The following is a 20,447-nucleotide window of genomic DNA, read 5'->3' on the forward strand; positions in this document are numbered from 1 at the left end:
AGTTCAGGGTAGTTAATAACTCGCTGTGGGTCACAGCCCAAGGAGACTCTGAAGTGGCTTCCAGTCCAGGTTTGCTTTCTAGTTCCAACATTTTTGCTTGTTGAAGGGAAACTTTCTTGGCAGGGACTTTTTTTGAAAGAGTTTTCTTTAAACAGCAGCTCCCTTCGTGTGTGTGTGTGTGTGTGTGTGTGTGTGTGTGTGTGTGTGTGTGTGTGTGGTGTGTTTTACAAAACTGTAGAGAGGATCTTTTTCCAGCCAAAGATTTTCTTTCCAAAGCTCGGAACACTACATGCTCTTCATAGAATTGCAAAGTTTCCAGTGTGGAAGGAGACTTTGTAGCCACCCTACCCCTCTGCAGTTCAAATATCATCAAAATATCTACTCTATTTTATTTATTTGCCTTTGTAAAACATCAAGATTGATTTTGAAGTAAGCAAAATGTTTTATTGAACCAAAAGAACTCAGTACCCGGTCACTGGAAAGTATATTTGCTTAACTTTGCTATAGTGAAAAAAAAAATGTTCAAAAGTCATGATTAAACCACAGCTATAAGAGCTGAGAGATGGCTCTGCGGTTAAGAGTACTGGCTGCTCTTGCAGAGTCTCTGGGTTCAGTTCCCAACACCTACATAAATGAAAGGGCTCACAACCTTTAATTTCAGTTCCAGGGAATCTAGCACCTTCTTCTGGTCTTCCAGGAAAGTACATGTATGTGGTGCTAATACAGGCAAGTATGCACACATGTACATAAAGGAGAATGTCTTTAAATCTCCTTTTTAAAAGCCAGGTATGTGATGGTGGCACATGTCTGTAATCCCAGCTACTTGGGAGGGGAATAACAAGCTCTAAGCTATGTCGGACTGCACAGCAAGCTTCAAAGCCACTTTCAAAGGGGCTGGCAATATCAGCGGAATTGAAGGGTACACTTACCCAGCATGTGTGATGCCCTTGGTTCAAGCTCTACCACTGTTAGTTAAATAAATGAACAAACAGAGTAAATGAGTAACTATCTGGCTTTAGATGAGAAGCCTCTGAAGATGGAATCAGTGGTGTGTCAGAATACCTAAATAAGATTAACAGAATGTGGGCTGGAGAGATGGCTCAGCAGTTAAGAGCACCGACTGCTCTTCCAAAGGTCGTGAGTTCAAATCCCAGCAACCACATGATGGCTCACAACCATCCGTAGTGAGATTTGATACCCTCTTCTGGGGTGTCTGGGGACAGCTACAGTGTACTTACATATAATAAATAAATAAATAAATAAATAAAAGATTAACAGAACGTGAGCTGATGCTGGATTTCTGCCCATGTGCTGAGAAAAAAATAGCCAGAAAAAGACAGAATGAACGTTGGGGGGCTTATTACCCAGATGGCCAGGACACTGTAGTCTAATGTCCTGTGGTTAGAAGCACATTAGCATCCAGGAAGGGGTTCGTCTGTCTGAAATCTTACATGGTTTTCGTTTCTTTGCCTTTTAAAACATGCAGCTGATAAATTTCACCTATGGTGAAATGCACACCTTAAGCGTGCCTTCAGTGAGGAAAACATGAAGACTTACCAAGCCGTTCTCAGCACAGGGGCACTGCAGTCACCCAGGGCGGCTGCTGTTCTAACGTGACTGGTTTGTTTTCCCCATTCTGTGACTTCCTACTAATGGAATCACACAGACATCATTTTCTATAAGACTTCCTGGGGTTGGCATAAGGTCAGTCATTCCATTCACGTTGAACATATCAGCCATCCATTCATTTTGGGATCTGAGTAGTGTTCCACTTTGTAACCCTTCTGCTATTTGACCTGGGTTTTCATCAGGGGTATGTTTATTATTATTATTATTATTATTATTATTATTATTATTATTATTGATGACAATCATTCCCAGTGTGTGCTTCTCTCCTTAGGGAAGTAGAGATACTTCAATTTGTTGTTGTTGTTGTTGTTGTTGTTGTTCATCTTTCTACCCAAATTGATGTCAAGGACTCTGCTGGCTTAGTGCCTAGGATTGTCTGAGCAAAGAGTGGGGGCTGAAAGTCAATGAAGGAGCTTGGGAATGGTCTTCCAGTCCTGAGAATTTAGGCGTGGTAATCTCAGTTTAGTGACATAGCAAAGACAGAGGAAGGAGGTGCAAACGCTGTCCTTCGATTATAGAGTGTCTGGGTCTCCCTCTCTTGCGACCCTGTCTGGCCCATAGTGTGCTAGGACTGTACCTACTCCTTCCGGGCTCTGACTAGATTTGTTTGATGAGACATTAGAACATCCACTTTGGAAGATGTAGGTAGCTAACCTGGCTGACACCCCCTCTCTCTCCCTGGGTCTTAGCCACCATTTTGCCCCACCTCAGACACCACTGTTATGCTTGTTCCTGTCAACTGCCCCTTATCAGGCCTGTGCCTCATCATTGCCATCATTTCAGGGGTCTTGAGGAAGCTCCTCCTTCCCTCTACTCTCTGAAGTGAATGGTTACAATCCAATGTCTGCAGTCCCTTGTGCTGGGGTCTGCATTGAATACTAGCCAGCAGCACTCACGTTTGGTCAGCTTCTTGGTCTTGACAGAACCTATTCACTTCATTATCCCATGTCAACTCCCAGACAGCTCTACCTATAGCCCTTTTTGGCTTTTTAGTTTCTAAAGGGTGTAGGCATAGTGTTTTTGTGCACTGTGTAAAGGTTATCTTTGTGTTCTTCAAATGCTGATTTCTCTTCTCTCACATCTTGTTTCTATCTGACACAACATTGTAATGCTTATACCAAGAATCTCCTGACTCAGGTTTGCGTAAACAATTGTTACCATTTATTCTCTGCCTTGTCAATAAAAGCTGATCACCCAATGGCTGGACAGAAGAGAGAACAGGGCAGAAGCTTCTGCCAGCCAAGGGGAAGGGAGAGAGAAAGACAGGCAGACAGACAGAGAGACAGAGAGACAGAGAGAGAGAGACAAAGAGAGAGAGAGAGAGAGATTCAGATCTGCCAGTAGAATGAAGAGATTGGCCCAAGGAGAGGGTCCAAGAAAACACCATGAGAAAAAATCTGAAGCCTAATATGCAATATGCAAATATAAATGCAACAGTAATATGCAAATATCATGGAATGGGAGTAGGAGGTAGCTGGATTAGTTTATGGGGTTATTATAAATCATTTAACTGCCCCAGTATTGGGGTACATCTTTATACTGGCTAGTTTTTTGTCAACTTGACACAGCTAGAGTTATCACCGAGAAAGGAGCTTCAGTTGAGGAAATGCCTCCATGAGATCCAACTGTAAGGCATTTTCTCAATTAGTGATCAAGGGGGAAAGGCCCCTTGTGGGTGGGACCATCTCTGGGTTGGTAGTCTTGGGTTCTATAAGAGAGCAGGCTGAGTAAGGCAGGGGAAGCAAGCCAGTAAAGAACATCCCTCCATGGCCTCTGCATCAGCTCCTGCTTTCTGGCCTGCTTGAGTTCCAGTCCAGACTTCCTTCGGTGATGAACAGCAGTATGGAAGTGTAAGCCGAATAAACCCTTTCCTACCAACTTGCTTCTTGGTCATGAGGTTTTGTCCAGGAATAGAAACCCTAGGACAATCTTGAAATAAATCTTTGTTTCTCTGTGTGGTTACTTGCAAGGGCAAAGAAATAAAGCTGATGGGTTTATTTACTATTTGCACTTATATTAAAAAGTCACTAATTTTACAAAAGGGAGACACAGAAAAGTGGCAACTTGATCTACTCTGCATATAAATGCTGCCCGCACATGATCCCGAGTTTCCTAGTATCCTCTGGGTCTTGTTCAAGAACATTAGTGCTCTCTCCGCTCTAAATGTATATTAAGCTCATAGAGGGGTTGGGGGTGGCTCCTGGGTAAAGTGCATGGTATACACACTTGGGGAACAGAGCATGGATCCCCAGCACCAACACTGAAAAACTTGCTACTCTTACCAAGGCTCAGAAAACACTGCCAAAGAGGAGAAGGGAAGAATGAAATGTGGGAGGACTGGGAGGACAGATGCTGGAGGACTGGGAGGACACATGCTGGAGGACTGGGAGGACACATGCTGGAGGACTGGGAGGAGACATGTCTCCTCCAGACATGGTTGTTGGACCCTGGTTACCTGCCCAGGATCAAGCCAATCGATATGGGGACAGGGTGGGAGGGAAGGCTCACAAGGCCCCACCCCTAACTAAGGAGCTTTCTGACATCTGCTAAGGAAAAAGAATCTTGCTCCTTTGTGGGTGTGAATGGTCCCATACCCATGTATGTATGGACAACACTAATTAAATTAAGTGGGAATATATATATATGTATACATACATATATATATATATACATATATATATTATTTTAATTTGGGAGGGGGTGTGCTGGGGAAATTGAGGGGATTTGGAGGAAGGAAATGTGGGTGGATATGATATTTAATTGCGTGCATGAACGAAATTCTCAAAGAGTAAATAGAAGAACAAAACTAAAAAGCTGGGTGTAACACCCATATCTGCAAGTGCAGGGCTAATGAGACTAAGACAGGAGAATTCAGTTTATCCTGGCTCCTAAACTCTAGGTTTAATGGGAGGCCTTAGATCAAAAAATAAGGCAGAAAGTAAGAGAGGAAGACACTCAATATTGATCTCTATCCTTCACCCATGCATATGCCCACACAGAGAGACAGAGACAGAAAAAGAGAGAGACAGGGAGACAGAGACACCAAGAGGATAGGTTTTTAGAGTTCAGAAATTACTACATCACAGACACGTATGGGTAGTCCAAAGCCTGTTGATTTACCAGGTTACATTTTATCAAAGTCCACCCCAATCTGTGCTTGCCGGATCTCTTATCCTTTCCTTCATTATTCATCAAGCCTTGTACCTTGTTCCCAGGCTAGGCTGGTGTTCTCATAACACAAATGCAGATGTATGATGTGTGAATTGGTTCATTTCTGTTGGGGTTTTGAAACATTACCTTGACATGACATGTTGACCTTGGGAAAGTACAAAAGGGGTTGGAGAGATGGCTTAGTGGTTAAGAGCACTAACTGCTCTTTTAGAGGTCCTGAGTTCAAATCCCAGCAACCACGTGGTGGCTCACAACCATCTGTAATGGGATCTGATGCCCCCTTCTGGTGTGTCTGAGGAGAACCACAATGTAAATGTGCTCACATACATAGAATAAATAAACCTTTAAAACTGTGTGTGTGTGTGTGTGTGTGTGTGTGTGTGTGTGTGTGTGTGTATTAGAAAAAAATCCCAAAGTTTAGTTCTACTGAGGCAGTGGCCAGTGTGCTTAAAAACTTAGAGACCAAACTCTTATCCATGGTTGAGTAGGGAGGAGCCTAGATAGTTTGCTTTCTTTCTTTGTGAGACATTATACACTGTAGCACAGGGTGATCTGAAAGTCACTATATAGCCCAAGCTGTCCTGAAATTCCAGAAAACTCTCCTGCCTCCGCCTCCCAAGTACTGAATAGCAGGTGTGAGCTACCACATCTGATTTTGACTTTATTAAGCATTTACCATGTCACCTGGCTCCAAGGAGACAGGATGGGTCAACCAGCCCCCACTAGAATTCCCCTTGCTGCAGGAGTATTAGGTTGTTCTGTGTTTAAGCCCACAGACTCTGAAGAGAACATACATGTATAGAAGCAGACATCTCCCTCCGCCTCCTATAGTAGGTACCCAATTTTAACTGCCATGGAACCAGAGCTATGAGAGCATCTAAAGAGCCTAATTTGAAGAGTCAGAAAGGAGGCTGTTCCAAAGACAGGGTTTGTCTTTAAACTAGTAAAATTAATAGCTACTACTCTGTTTTCTTGTTTGAGACAAGGAGGTGTAGCTAGAAAAGGCCAGAGCCATAGTTCTATTACTTATGTAGTAGATTGTATTGTATGAGTCAATGGGATATTGTACAGTACTTCAAAATTAATTACATTGGGGAAACAAAATTTCTCCTGGCATATGTGTAGATAAATGAGTGGGGTAAAGAAAGTTCAAATACTGGGGGAGGAGGGTGGGACTTTGCCAAATATGTTTCATAGACACTGTTGTATACTGCAACTCTGCAACTTAAAGTTAAAATGAGTGTATGTGTTCTGTGTAAAGCATACATATTTTATTAATCAAATATTATGCTCCATCTTGTCTTGTTTTGTAGGACCAGCAAAAATCCACCAATGTGGTCTACCAGGCCCATCATGTGAGCAGGAACAAGAGAGGACAAGTGGTTGGAACCAGGGGAGGATTCCGAGGATGTACCGTGTGGCTAACAGGTATCAACATGAGTGCACACGCGCACACACACACACACACACACGCACACATTTTTCAAACTAGGGTCTGACAGGCTGAGAGAGGCCACTAGCTGTCACTTACCTCTCTTTGGCAGCACGAGATGAGACAAGTGGATTGTGACACCTTTCAACTCTAAGGAGCTTCTCCTATGCACCCCTAAGCAGATTTCCTGCCACGACAAATGGGTTTTTCCTAATTTGACAGGGAACATTTGGCAGCCTGTCGGGCTACGGATGTTTAGAGCTAGATCTCTGATGTTTTGAAGTTCTGGAGGCCTATTCCCTTAACAAAGTTAAGAGTTTGTGGGAGAAGCCGGGCGTGGTGGCGCACGCCTTTAATCCCAGCACTCGGGAGGCAGAGGCAGGCGGATTTCTGAGTTTGAGGCCAGCCTGGTCTACAGAGTGAGTTCCAGGACAGCCAGGGCTATACAGAGAAACCCTGTCTCGAAAAAACAAAAACAAAAAAAAAAAAAAAACAAAAAAACAAAAAAACAAAAAAACAAAAAAAAAAAAAAGAGTTTGTGTGAGAAAGATTGTTAGATATCTCATCTTGGCCACGGGTTGTCTTTTGACAACCTGTAGAAACAGCTTTCTATCTCTGAGATGACCCAGTAAATGTCCCTTTTTCTTGTCCTTTTTGATCCACAAGTTCCAAAACCTAGAGATTAACAATGAACTTGCAATTAGGCCTTAAGACCCCTGATAGCCCAGGTCTGAGCCCTAACCTGATAATAGCCAGGATTTAGAAAGGGAAACCCTTTCTAAAAGTTCACTTCATAGACAGGACTTTCCAGAAAAGGGGGGGGGGAGGGCAGAAACAAAAGCATGATATTTGAGCTTTGAGCAAGGCACCATTGTGTGCTATTGTCTGCTCATTCAGGAAAATGTCTAACCTGAGAGCAGCTAGGAAGAATGTGGCGCTGGAGGGCCTGCCCGCAGTTTCTCCTGCTTGTCTTCTGCTTGTTGCCAATGTTCCCTCGAACTGTTTCTGGTTTGTGAGGTGAGGTTTCACTGTGAAGCCCAGGCTGGCCCAGGACTCACAAGCGCGCCCTTTAGCCTTGCAGTGCTGGGACTGGAGGGCTGTGGTACACACCCAGGTTTGTTTGTTGTTTTTTTCGTTGTCTTGCTATTCTTGACTTTTTCCTGGTGCTAGTGGTTTCCTGGTTTTATTCACAGCTGGGATTTGCATCAAAACAACTTCATCTGTCCTCTAAAGGGGAGGCCAGACAATGCACAGGGAGCGAGCCCCAAGTGCCAGTGTGACACACTTGCCTGGCAGGACGCCTGTAGTGTATCCCTCTCCCTCTGGGAGATGGAGTTTTTATGTTCTCTAATGTGCGCCCTTTTGAAAAGGGGGAAAAACAAAAAACAAAAAACAAACAAAACAAAACAAACTGGTAGGCTGGAGATTGAGGAAGTGTAAATAGTTTATTTCCTCTGACTTTTCTTCTCTTCACCTTTTCCAAATTTACTTTTATGCCTGTGCTTCAGAGGTTTGATGTCAGCGATGTAGACCAAAAGAAACCAATGACTGCAGACGCTCAGCTTTGAGAAGCCAGTCCACCTGCCTCAGCTATGTGGCTTTGCACAAGTGATTTAACCTCTCTGAGCCCAATACCCTGATTTATAAAGAGCTAGCACATATTGGACCCTGACTCACGGCTGTTGTGGGTGGAGGTGAATGAAATACAACATCAATGCACTCATCCCAGAGCTTGCCCCCTGCCGAGACAGCAGTACTGCAGCGTGTCCCAGAGGATAGCCAATGCCCAGCTCCGAGGACACTGAGGGGAGGCCTTTGTTCTCCAACAGCTGAGGCAAATGGAAGGAAATTTAATTTCATCATAATGTTGCAAGAAGACACACCTGAGAGTCAAGGTCCCTGTTTCCATTACCTCCCAGCTGACATAAACTCTAAGAGAAATCTGTTACCAAGATCAATTCAAAAGAAACTGTGGTGATTTTGGTAAAGATTATTAGAACCTTCCACGGCCATGTCTTCAATGCTCCCCTGTCAGAGTCAAGAGTTCTTGACTTTAAAACGAGACTGAAAACCTAGGGACTATTTAATTTCTTCTCTTCCCTCTTCGTGTTTCCTTTGCCCTGAGCTCTGTCCCAGCTTTATTGTTTACCTTTTCTATGAGCACATACATGCACTTGCGCTTGTTTGCATGCATGTATGTGCATGCATGTGCAAACACACACACACACACACGTACATCTTCTCTCTGCTTTTACTTTTTCCTTTTTTTCTCTTTGGTTTTCCCATTTCCACATTGAGTTCTGTGTGGCAGACACGTTGACTCCATTTGCACATAAAACATGAAGGGTCTTTCAGAAGGCACAGGCACCTAAGAGCTCAGAACTCCTCAGCCTCGGTCAGCGTGGTCAACCATCTCTGTGTTTTAACAGTCATTTTCTGAAAACTCTCACAGCCAAAGGGCAGCAGATGGGTCTAATGTCTAGAGGGTGTTCAGTGAAATCTGCAGGGAGTTGGGAGGGTGAGCTTGCTAGTCTTCTGGGTACCTCTCCCTGTCTCCTCTAAGTGCTACCAGAAGAGGTAGGTCAGCTGTCACCACAGCTTTGATTTCTCAAAAGCAGCCAGCATCTCATTTGTATGAAGAACTTCCTAATCTTTAAGGTGTTTGCAGGTAAAACAGCACAGGATCTACCACCCCAGGTCTCCCTATTGACAAACCTCGGTTGCTCAAAAACAAAACAAAAAAACCTTCCAAACTATAAAACAGATGCAAGCACTTGGGCTTTGTATTCTTTCTAGATTTTAATGGTTTTCATTTAAGCCTAGAGCATTCTCTTAAGAGTTTAGCTATGTGGAAAGGTACCGGGTTACCTCATGGTTTCTCATCTTTTGAGGACTTTGGTTTATTGAGAGACTAGCCCCAAACTCCTGATCATTCTGTCTCCACCGCACCCACACGGAGGTTCCAGGCATGCACCACCATTCCTGAGTTGGTCACTTATCATCCTAGTCTCCCTGCCTATTCTCAACAGGTCTCTCTGGTGCTGGGAAAACAACCATAAGCTTTGCTTTGGAAGAGTACCTTGTATCTCACGCCATCCCATGTTACTCTCTGGATGGGGACAATGTCCGTCATGGCCTTAATAAGAACCTGGGATTCTCTGCGGGGGACCGAGAAGAGAATATCCGCCGGATCGCGGAGGTGGCCAGGCTCTTTGCCGACGCCGGCCTGGTTTGCATCACCAGCTTTATCTCTCCTTTTGCAAAGGTAAAAGATTTGGCCCAGGGCGGGAGCTGGTATCCTCGAGTCCTCCCTGGGCTGTGGCCCTCGGCCAGTGGAGCGGGGTGGGGATGGGGGGCGGGGGAGTGGGAGGTGGGGTGGGGGTGGGGGATCAGAAAGTCACCAGACTTTCACTTTCCCATCCATTCCCTCTCTCCTTTCGGGTCATCTCATTTCCTCTATTGGTTATGTAAAGAGAGTTGCCTCACTGCCAGAAGCCAGTGCCCCCAGTTGACATGAGGCCGTTATGGGTGACAGTCACCAGGGACATGTGGTCAGAGTTGAAAGAGTTGAGCAAGAACTTCCCAGTCTGTAATTTCGATCGTCTGAACAAGAATATTTAGCTAGCCCAAGCAGAGCAAGTCCACTGCACAACACGGGCTTCTGTGGGCTTAGAGGGGACAGAACTGACCGGGGCATCCCTGCTCCGGTCTAAAGCAGGATATTTCTAGCAAATCCTTGCTGTGTTAAGAGCTCAGCCCTGCTCTTAGGGGAAGTTGTGTTCGGCAGTTCCCTTCAGGCAGTGTGCCTATGAGAGGGACATCTCTGGGCTTGGTGAAAGGACTCTGTCAGTTATTCACCTCCTCCTGTTACCCCAAGGGTATTAACTTCAAGAGTACACGGTGTTTTGCCATGAAGAATCTCATTAGGAAATTTTGTCCTAATCCATTTTTCCCTTATAACAAAATACCAGACGTGGTGACTTATAAAGATTAGAGGTTTATTCTGCGCATGACTTTGGAGGCTGCAGAACCCAAGAACATGTTATCAGCACTTTTGTTGACTGATAAGAACCTCATACCGCATTTTATGCAAAAAAGAGCAAGTGTCAGGCTCACTCAGGCCTGGCCCTCCCCTTCCAAGCTGTCCTTGAATCTCTTCATCCTGCTTCTACTTTCCTGGTGCTGGGTTTATGGGCATACCCCTCCACTCTTGCTCTCTTTTTATATTTTTAAACACACGATCTTTCAGGATCGTGAGAATGCCCGAAAAATCCACGAATCAGCAGGACTCCCGTTCTTTGAGATCTTTGTAGATGCGCCTTTAAATATCTGTGAAAGCCGAGACGTAAAAGGACTCTACAAACGAGCCCGAGCAGGAGAGATTAAAGGTATGAAAGTAGCCAGCAGCGCCTCTGAAAGTTACTGACCCTGCCAGTCTTCTGATTCTGTCTTTAGAAATCTGTCTGAAGCTACACACTCTGTCCCGGCTGCAGAAAGCACACGCTCAGTGTGTTCAGAATGGTCGTGGCCTTTTAGGATTATCTTTGAAGGAACTGTCACCTCAGGCAGAAGGAGTGGCATTCAGAGAAAGCAGACAGATAGATGAATTCAGACTTAGGAATGAGTCTCGCAGAATTTCTTCCTTCCTTCCCTTTTGTATTCTAATCAGCAGCAGCAGGCTTGGTTTCTGCCGGGTGTCATTACTAACACAAGGCTTTCCATACTGAAAATACAGCTGTATCTTTCTTATCTACACTTTCTTATCTACAGCAGGGAGTCAAGGATGGACTGTTCAAAGTCTTAGTTACAAATCACATTTTCAGCTTAACACATTAGTGCATTCTATGTTGTGCCTCTTGGGTTGACAGCATTCTTCCACAGACACAGATATGATTTAGATCTTATACTCCGCAGGGTTTACAGGCATCGATTCTGACTATGAGAAACCTGAAACTCCAGAGTGTGTGCTGAAGACCAACCTGTCTTCAGTAAGCGACTGTGTGCAACAGGTGGTGGAACTTTTGCAGGAGCAGGTAGGAGGGTGGTTCTTGCCAGTGTGTTCAGTGTGTGTGTGTGTGTGTGTGTGTGTGTGTGCGTGTGCATGTGTGTGTGCATGTGTGTGTGCGTGTGCATGTGTGTGTGTTGAAAGATAATCTGAGTTTCTTTATTCCCTGGCCAATCTCAGTAACTATTGCCAATTTCGTTTCCCACAGAACATTGTACCCCACACCACCATCAAAGGCATCCACGAACTCTTTGTGCCAGAAAACAAAGTCGATCAAATCCGAGCTGAGGCAGAGACTCTCCCATCACTACCAATTACCAAGGTAGGAGAATACAGACTGGTCAGAGACTCAGGCTTCTTAGAATCTAACATTATAAACTATTATACAATTTTTCTTTAAAACTACCTTCAGTGTGTGTGTGTGTGTGTGTGTGTGTGTGTGCACGCACGTGTGATATACTATACTTCATGAGTGGAGTCAGGACAGCATGTAGCAGTCAGTTTCCTTCTTCCTTTCACCATGTATGGGGATTGAACTCAAGTTATCAGGCTTGGTGGCAAGCACCTTCAGCCCCTGAGGCATCTCGTAGGCCCGACAATTCCTTTGACCATAAGAAATATTGAGTAAAGGTGAGTCTATGAAGACATTCCCCACCCCCTCACCCTGCAAATGTATTTGCATAGGACAATTTGCATAGCTCCCCTGCACCTTCATTCCTGCTGAAATGAAATTCCAGGGATCATTTGTTAGCAATGGCTGAGAAGTTTGTCCAGAATGTAAGTGCTTCTTCGGCAAGTGTGAAAGAATACAAAGGGGAAAAAGCACTAATCTAAAACAAGAAGAGCTTTTCGCTGTGTGTCTGCTGATTCTGTTGCGATGTATACATCCATGGCACCTCAGGAAGGGGTGCTGGTCCTGGCAGGATGCTTCTATAAACACAAAGTGGTTACTGGGAAGAACATGGTTTTTTTGTGCCGTGAAATGACAGCCACCATAGGCAAGAATAAAACAACCAACAGGTCAAAGATAAGCCTTTTGAGAAAGTTTATAGCTACAGTCACCTCACACCTGCGGAGGTGTTCTATGCATAACCTCTTGGATAAAGCAGTCATCCTCAGATATGTCCTTAGAGCCCCATATCTGAGATGCAAGGCCAAGTATGGAGACTATATGATACAAGATGAGCAAGAACAAGTAGTTCTTTTAGAAGCTTCTTTGCAGATTGCACCCATGCCACATCAGGAAGACTCCAACCTGAGGAAAGGCAGAGGCAGTCCATTGCATTGATTTCGTTAGCTGGAAGACGTGAGATGCAAGCCCAGATACTGACCTGCTTATAGCATTTTTATGGATCAGTCTTTCTTGTGCATAAAGATGGTCAAGTCTCTTTTGCTATTTTTTTTTAGTTCATTATAAATTTGGAGATTTAATGAGACGGGTTAATAGGGTACTTGATTTTGGTAATTAGGACCTCACAAATGATTTATGAATGGAGACCTCTGACTTTGTATAATGAACCCAAGTGCCTCCATCCTCTGGGCAGACAAGTGAGCACATCAAAGTGAGTGCTCTGAGTTCCTGCATCTGAGTGGTCTGAGGGGCAGAGAACCTCAGGACCTAATGGGTGGTTCTTCGGGTCACACGGATGACAGGAAAGGTTTCAGAGCAGTGACCTGTGTGCTAAGTTTTGAAGCAGTCCATAGAGCTTCAAGGGTGGTCAAGAGGACGAAGCATAGCCTCTATCATCCTCTCAGCTGGAAGTGGCTGTGTGTTTCCACCACACATTTCCTTGGAACATTGGTAAATTGGTCCCAATTGGGGAGCAAAAGGAGATGGGCATCCTCTGTGACTCCTAGGGCCAGAGCTTAAAGGGTTTTCATACCATGATAACATTGACCTTTATCTTAGAGTCTGTGGCTTGCTCAGGTCAGGCAAAGGATCAGTAACTGCGTCTAATGAAAAGGGCAAGACAGCCAATATTTGGGGGAGGGGGGAACCAGTGAATTTTTAATTTTCTTTCCTATTATGGAAACAGTTAGAGCTGAAAGTATTTAAATAATCTCAATTGGGAGTCATGTGATCGCTCTTTTATAGGAGCGTTCTAACCCTGTATACACATAGCTGGCTCCTGAATGAGAGGTTCATAGAGCATGTGGGAACACTTAGGACACAGACATCCTTCCGTCATCCTCCTGCCAACTGAGTTAAAGAGATGGAGACCTACCCTGGGGCCTGACGGCTGAGAGAGAGCCGCCATGGACACACCCCCTTGTTTTCTGTGTTTTCCAGCTGGATCTGCAGTGGGTGCAGATTCTGAGTGAAGGCTGGGCCACTCCCCTCAAAGGCTTTATGCGGGAGAAGGAGTACTTGCAAACTCTACACTTCGACACTCTACTGGACGGTAGGTTTTATGTTGTCTCTTCCTGCTTATCCCATGAGAGATACAAGTTTGCACATGGACAGGACCACTAACCTCTGGATTGAAGACCCTAGAACAGCTGTATTGATTACTGTGCGTCCCTTCTATTACATCTGCTTCCATTTTTAGAAATTTTGTTTTTCATTCTCAAAGGATTTATTATGTAAAGCCAAGTTGCTGAGAAATGAAGGCTTTACTTGAAACCATCGCGGCTCCAAGTTCCCGTGTTCTTTGCTGGGTTTGGTATGCAGAAGCACCATGTGGGAGCATCCACAAGTTTAGATCTCATCACAGTTTACTGACTCACAAGCACCTCCCTTCCTCCACATTGCACCCATCACAAGGTGTCCTGGTTTGAAATCCCTGCTTTCCTTGGTGGCTGCTGATCTGTCAGCGCTCGCACCCTCACACGACAGAGGAAGATGGTTTCATCCTCTGAACCCTGACAAGGGAATGTGATGATAACTTCCATACCACGGACTAATGACTTTAGAAAAACACTGATCTGGTCCAGGTTGGAAGCAAGTGCTATTCAGAATTCTAAGCTGCTCTCTAAGAATTTCCTTCCTGGAGTCCCCTGCAGTCCTCAGACATGGATTTTTCTATTTCAAGACCGTGGGGAAATAGCTGCCAGGTAGGGAAGAAGTTCTTTAGACTCACACTGAATGTATAATCCTGGGCAAGGCTTTAGGCCTATTAGGAAGAAAAGACCAAATCAGATGCTCGGTCTTTGGAAAGATTCTCTGGGACTGAGGCTGTTGCCTAGGGAACGGCCTAGAAGCAGAATTCTAAGACCGACTAGAGCACACCTTTATCCCTCTGCTGTGACTAAGCGTGCCCCGCGACCAGAAGCCTTTGTTTCCGAGATTAAGCACCATCCAAAAGCACACTTGATTTAAGCCTACCTTGCTGTAACAGGCACTGTTTTGTTTGATTTTTATAAAATCTCTAGAAAATACCCACTTCTCAGAGGAGGACACTGAGCTCAGAATCAATGCTCACATTTTTTTTTCCAGAGCTGAGGACCGAACCCAGGGCCTTGAGCTTCCTAGGCAAGCGCTCTACCACTGAGCTAAATCCCCAACCCCCAATGCTAACATTTTAAAGCTTATAAGCGATGCCCCATGACCACAGTCAGAACTCCTGTCTAGTACGCCTTCTGCACCAGGCTGCTCTCCAGGTGTCCTTTCCAATGGGCTATAGAAGTTCAGGATACCCAAAGAAGGAAATACGACATTTATCTTGATATCTTGTTTTTGACACATACTAAACACGGCTGCATCAAGGGCATATTGGGTTTAGCAGCCAGCCATATCAGAGAGGCTGGCTATGAATGAGAGTCCAGGCTGGAGCTGTGACCACAGGGAAACGCATTGAGAGAAGAGGATTTGTTCCAAAGAGTGTCTTGTACAAGAATCGCTCCAGAAAGAAAAATGCCTGAATGGCAAATAGGGCTGCTGGGGTCGGTGAGGTAAAGGGTCCTTAGCCTGAGGTCCTAGACTACAGAAGGAATAAAGCATCTTATGTCTTCTCTTTTGAGAGAGGTATGAAAGGAAATGTTCCTGGGTTGAGGTGGTAGCTTTCTCTAGATCCTTAAGAGAGTCCGTGACTCCAAAAGATGAAGACATAGATAATCCTTCTGGATGACTGGGGCAACAGCTCTCCACTCTCTCATATCGTTTCCATTTCCTTTCGATTCTATTTCCCTTAAGGCTCCTAACCTGATCACTTTCCCATTACTATTAGAGTCCTTCCTGGAGTCCCCTGCCCAAGCCCCTCTCTCTGCTTGTTCAATCTCAGTTCTTTCCAAAACCCAAACCCAAGTGTTTGTAGGCATTCCTGGTGTGTACTTCCTGTGTCCCCACATCCAGTCCAAAACTACGTGGAACTTGCTGTGTGGATCTCTGCATTCAACATTCATCCAAACACTGAAGTTCTCAGTGCCAGTGTCCGTGAACAGAAAAATACTCACTCCCTTTGTGTCAGTCTCAGACCAGGACGCCCTAGGAGGCTGATTATGCTTTAAATCAATACGTTCATAATCTACATGGCTCGCTCTATGCTGAGGCTCCAGCATGGATATGTTAAAGACTATGTTCCAGGCTGGATGTTTGTGCACTTTCCATAACCCCTGCAGGTCATTTCTGGGACTTTCTATGAGGCTCACTTTGTTCTTAAAGAAATTCTCTGTTGACTGAGTCTCTGCAACTACTCTACAGCTAGAGTCCACTGCACTTACATAGTCCAGGATTCGAAGATCTACATGGCTCCCAAAGCCTCCTCGGTTTTTATGTAAATTAACTGATAAAAACAGAGGGCACAGAGGGCTCAGTGGTTAAGACCACTGACTTCCAGAGGACCCATTTCTTAGCACCCACATGGCAGCCCAAAACAGGGAACCTGATGCCCTCTTCTGGCCTTCATGGGCACTGCACACATGTGATGCACATACCTGTAGGCAGGACACTCATATACATAAGGTAGAAATTTTTTAAAAATTAAAATAAAAAATAGAGGGCATGGGTCTATAATTCAAGCCAATTTGGAGGATGAAAGAGAAAGACAGCCTCGACAAGTTAGTGAGACCCTACCTCAAAAGAAAAGAGGAAAAGAGAGCCAGGGACACAGCTGTGTGGTAGTGCCCTTTCCTAGCATTGGTGAGGTCGTGGGTTCAATTCTTTGTACTGAACAAAGATATCATAGATGAGTCTCACTCTTCGTTTAGTTTTAGCCTAGCTTGAGGTAATATAATTATATAATAGTGAGAGCTCTGAAGCTCTGAAACCAAACTGTTCTGGATTTATCTGTCAGTGATCAGCTGTGAACCTACCTAATACGTCAATTCACTGACATTAGATCTCTGGTCTGCATGGTGGTGATGATAATGATGGTATCCACCTCTCTGGGATATTGAATGTTTCAGAAAAATGCCCTATGCAATAGTAAAGTCCCATACATGTTAGCTATTATCAGAAATGCACCCCTGCTACAGATGGTTAGAAACCTGAAATGGCTTATCTGAAGTTGTATTGGCTTGAGTCAGTCCAGATAATGTAATTAGCTCCTTACTGAGCATGTACATAGCAGGGCTCGCCTAGCTGCTGTGGACAGGGAGGGCCTGAGAAAAGAGTAGACAGGATAGCTTCTCTGCCCACATCCAATGGCAGAAGTGGATTCTTGCCACATGCCACATCTCTTTAAACCAGTGCACTCTGAATTCCCCAGGCTGTGACATCTGGGGGAGGCTACTTGAGCCCAATACACTTCCCATGCCATAGTCTCCTTGAAGCCTGTGCCCAGTGTGATGGCTTTTAAATTGAGAAACACCTAAGCTCCAGAAAGTGGCAAATATATCAGACTATACATAAGAAAATACACACACACACACATACACACACACACACACACACATATATATATATATGAAGGCATGTAAGGTATCATTCATATAGATATTACTTCATCTTTGTTTTTTGGTTTTTTTTTCCTGTTTTTTGTTTTTTGGGTTTTCTTTTTTTGTTTTTCGAGGCAGGGTTTCTCTGTATAGTCCTGGCTGTCCTGGAACTCACTCTGTAGACCAGGCTGGCCTCGAACTCAGAAATCCGCCTGCCTCTGCCTCCCAAGTGCTGGGATTAAAGGTGTGTACCACCACACCCGGCTATTATTTCATCTTTGACAGTTCATGAAGGTTTGAGTCACCATCGATACTGAAATAATTGTGTGGCCACAGCCACACAACCACTCAGCCACACAGCCACACAGCCACACAGTCACACAGCCACACAACCACACAGTCACAAAGCCACACAGATACACAGACACATAACCACATAGCCATGCAAACACACAGACACACAGAAACACAGAAACACACAGACACATGGCTACATCTTTCTACCTCCAAACTGTGAATCTCTTGGTTACTTACAATCTGCAAGCAACAGATGCCAATCTCACTCTGCCTCCTAAATGAAATATTTTGTTAGTTTTAATTTTCTAAAAGGTTCCCATTTTACCCTGAGTTTAAAAATACAATTCAGTCTATTTAGTACAAAACTAAAAGAAAATAGAATAATACAAAAACAAAGTTCCTGCGAAGCAACCATGCTTGTGGTATTTATGGGTTTCTATTTCACATCCATGTCTTCTCTTATTTTCTCTCTCACTGGAAATATAGTTTCAGGGTTGTCACGGGCCCTCCTAGCAGAAACGTCCCATGTGCTGTTGGGTGTTGGGATAAAGAGAACTCCGTTATTTAAAGTCTCCATCAGCTAACTTTCCAAGGCAGGGATGCAGGTCCCCACATATACCGCCAGTGTTTGCTAAGCACCACAACTAGAGGTTGAGGTTGGTTATCCATTTAACCTGAATGAAGATGTTTTAGTCTTTATAAGGTAAAAAGTGTTACCAAGGGCGGGAATCTCACCTGAAGCTTGCATTCAAATACAGGTTCTGATGACCCCAACACTTGTGTTTACTTCCCTGGGCATGCTGTCAGGTCCTCTAAACCTCCGGCTCCTACATTCTACAGTTGTTTCTGACTACATGTTCTCCCAAAGCCTGGTTTGGAAACCATTTAGCAGGACTGCTGAAATTAAAAGCGTAACGAACATGTGTTATAATTATATCAAAGAGATAATCCGTTGAACAATGTTTTTAGAGTGCACACACACACAAAAACAGTATTACCATATATTTGGTGTCATGTGCCTGTTTTTAAAAATAGCATAAGAAGGAACTGAAAAGATGTGCGTGTTGCCTGTGTGAAGTGTCATAATAGGAATTTGTTCATTGACATTGTTACTTAAAGATTTTTGTTAAAAAAAAGAAAAAAGAAGAAGAAAAAGATTTTCGTGGTGGAGTGCTGAAAACATGTCTCTTGTGTTTATATTTCTCTAGGCGTGGTTCCCCGTGGTATGTACTTCACTTTCCAAGTAGTTAAATTATTGTAATTAGATATGTCATATTAATTTTTTTTTAAATTAAGGATAAAATTTTTAAGAATCCAAATTACCAGTTGGAATTGCTCAGTTCATAATCCAACCAGTTACAGTAAAATCATACCACATTTTTCTGTTTATTCAAGTCCAAACGACAGGAAATTTCTGGATCAGATGAAATTGTTTTATTTGTAGTGTTGAGTTTGGCTGACATCAGCAAACATGTTTCTGAGTTACCACTGCGCACTTTGTTCCTGAGTTCTTTTGAATTTATGATCGTCTAATGAGTTCTGGTTCCCTTTAAGTTTCAGAAAATTGAAATTAAAATTTTCTATCACACTTACAAAACCTTTTTAGACAGTGGAGAAATCCATTTTAGATTTCATTTAAAATAAATGTATCTGGTTGGACTATGTACGATCGTTCCTTGTTTGTTTGCAAGTCTGATTATGCATGGACTTAATTGCAAGCTATAGTAATTGATGGTTACAGAACTAAAAATACACACTTACCGAGACTATGAATTTCTACATTGTGTCAGAATGAGGTAAAATTCCAAACGTATCATTTGTCTCAGAGATCATTTTTATCATTTTTTTTCTTTAAAAGACCAAATTATGCAATAAAGATTAATTTTATTTTTTGGAAAGAAAATGTCTAAGCAGCCAATAAGTAGATCTACGATGCTGAAGAGAAAAGACTTGACAATTGTTTAAAGCAAAAGAAAAATAATCCAATCAGACAGGAAATTATCTGTTGGGTTTCCTATGGTTAAAACAACAATACTCTTCCAAAAACAAGATAAAACATAATGGACCAGTCAAGGGAACTCTCAACAGAGCTGAAACACATGAAGGGAACAGCCAAAGGCTCGAGGAATGTCTGAAGCCACAGAGGATGCTCGGCTAGCTCAGCTGTAGCACAGGCTTATGTATAAAAACAAACCGGAGAGCCTGGAGAGATGGCTCAGTGGTTAAGCGCATTTGTAGCTCTTGCAAAGGACCGGGACTTGGTTCCTAGCAACCACGTGGCAGCTCACAACCATTTCTAACTCCAGTTCCAGGGAAGCTGACTCCCTCCTCTGGCCTCTTTGAGCACTGCACATACATGGTATGCAGGCAAAACACCCAGGCACGTAGAATTTTAAGCGTCTTGTTTTATTTTGTTTTCTAAGTAGAAAAGATGCTGGAGACAAGGTTTCGTGGTTAAGAGCACGTTCTGCTCCTACAGAGAGAGGATGGGAGTTGGAGTCCTAGAGCCCATGTTGGGCATCTCACAACCATCTGTAAATCTAGCTCCAGGGGAATCCAATGAATGCCTCCGACTACCATGAACATGAACACTCACCTGCCCTTAACCACACACAGATACATATAATTTAAAAATAAGTCTTTTAAAACAATGTAGAGAGAAGGCTGGGACTGTTAATAAGGTAGACCGCTTGCCTCCTGTGTATGAAGCCCTGAGTTCAATCCCCACCAATGCCACAAACAAACAAATATACATACATACATACACACACACACACACACATACATACATATATATATATACTTATATACAAAAAGCCAAGAGCAGAGGAAGAAGCTAGAGACCCACATTAAGCGCGTCCACGCCCACACAGCTTTGCAGTCCTGGGCATATAGGAGCACTTGGGATTATTACTTAGCAAGAGTCCTGTCCATGTGAGACCACAAGTGAGTCTTTTATCTTGAAAAGAGGGAGAGTTCCCCATCACTGTGGGTGTTCACTAAGCCCAGTCTGCAGCTGGAAAACAACGTGTCCTTGGGACATCAGTGTTGCTGGCGTGCTGCAGGCGCGGCTAGGCTTCCTGATAGCCCTTTGACCTT

The 20,447-nt window shown here is 43.8% G+C and overlaps 1 protein-coding gene across 4 annotated transcripts in view; it reads left to right on the forward strand.

Moving 5' to 3' along the window:
- Positions 1-20,447, forward strand: part of Papss2 (3'-phosphoadenosine 5'-phosphosulfate synthase 2) — a 71,519-nt gene that overhangs the window by 32,104 nt on the left and 18,968 nt on the right. For 2 of the 4 annotated variants that reach the window (XM_006527064.4, NM_011864.3), the window contains exons 2-8: positions 6,114-6,228; positions 9,262-9,497; positions 10,482-10,620; positions 11,147-11,265; positions 11,446-11,559; positions 13,528-13,639; positions 18,557-18,571. In XM_006527064.4, the coding sequence (XP_006527127.1) occupies positions 6,114-6,228; positions 9,262-9,497; positions 10,482-10,620; positions 11,147-11,265; positions 11,446-11,559; positions 13,528-13,639; positions 18,557-18,571 (850 nt within the window). The remainder of the gene's footprint in view (positions 1-6,113; positions 6,229-9,261; positions 9,498-10,481; positions 10,621-11,146; positions 11,266-11,445; positions 11,560-13,527; positions 13,640-18,556; positions 18,572-20,447) is intronic. The other 2 variants (NM_001201470.1, NM_001360403.1) reach the window with 1 other exon arrangement.

This window comes from Mus musculus, chromosome 19 (genome assembly GCF_000001635.26).
Source record: "Mus musculus strain C57BL/6J chromosome 19, GRCm38.p6 C57BL/6J".
NCBI lineage: Eukaryota > Metazoa > Chordata > Mammalia > Rodentia > Muridae > Mus > Mus musculus.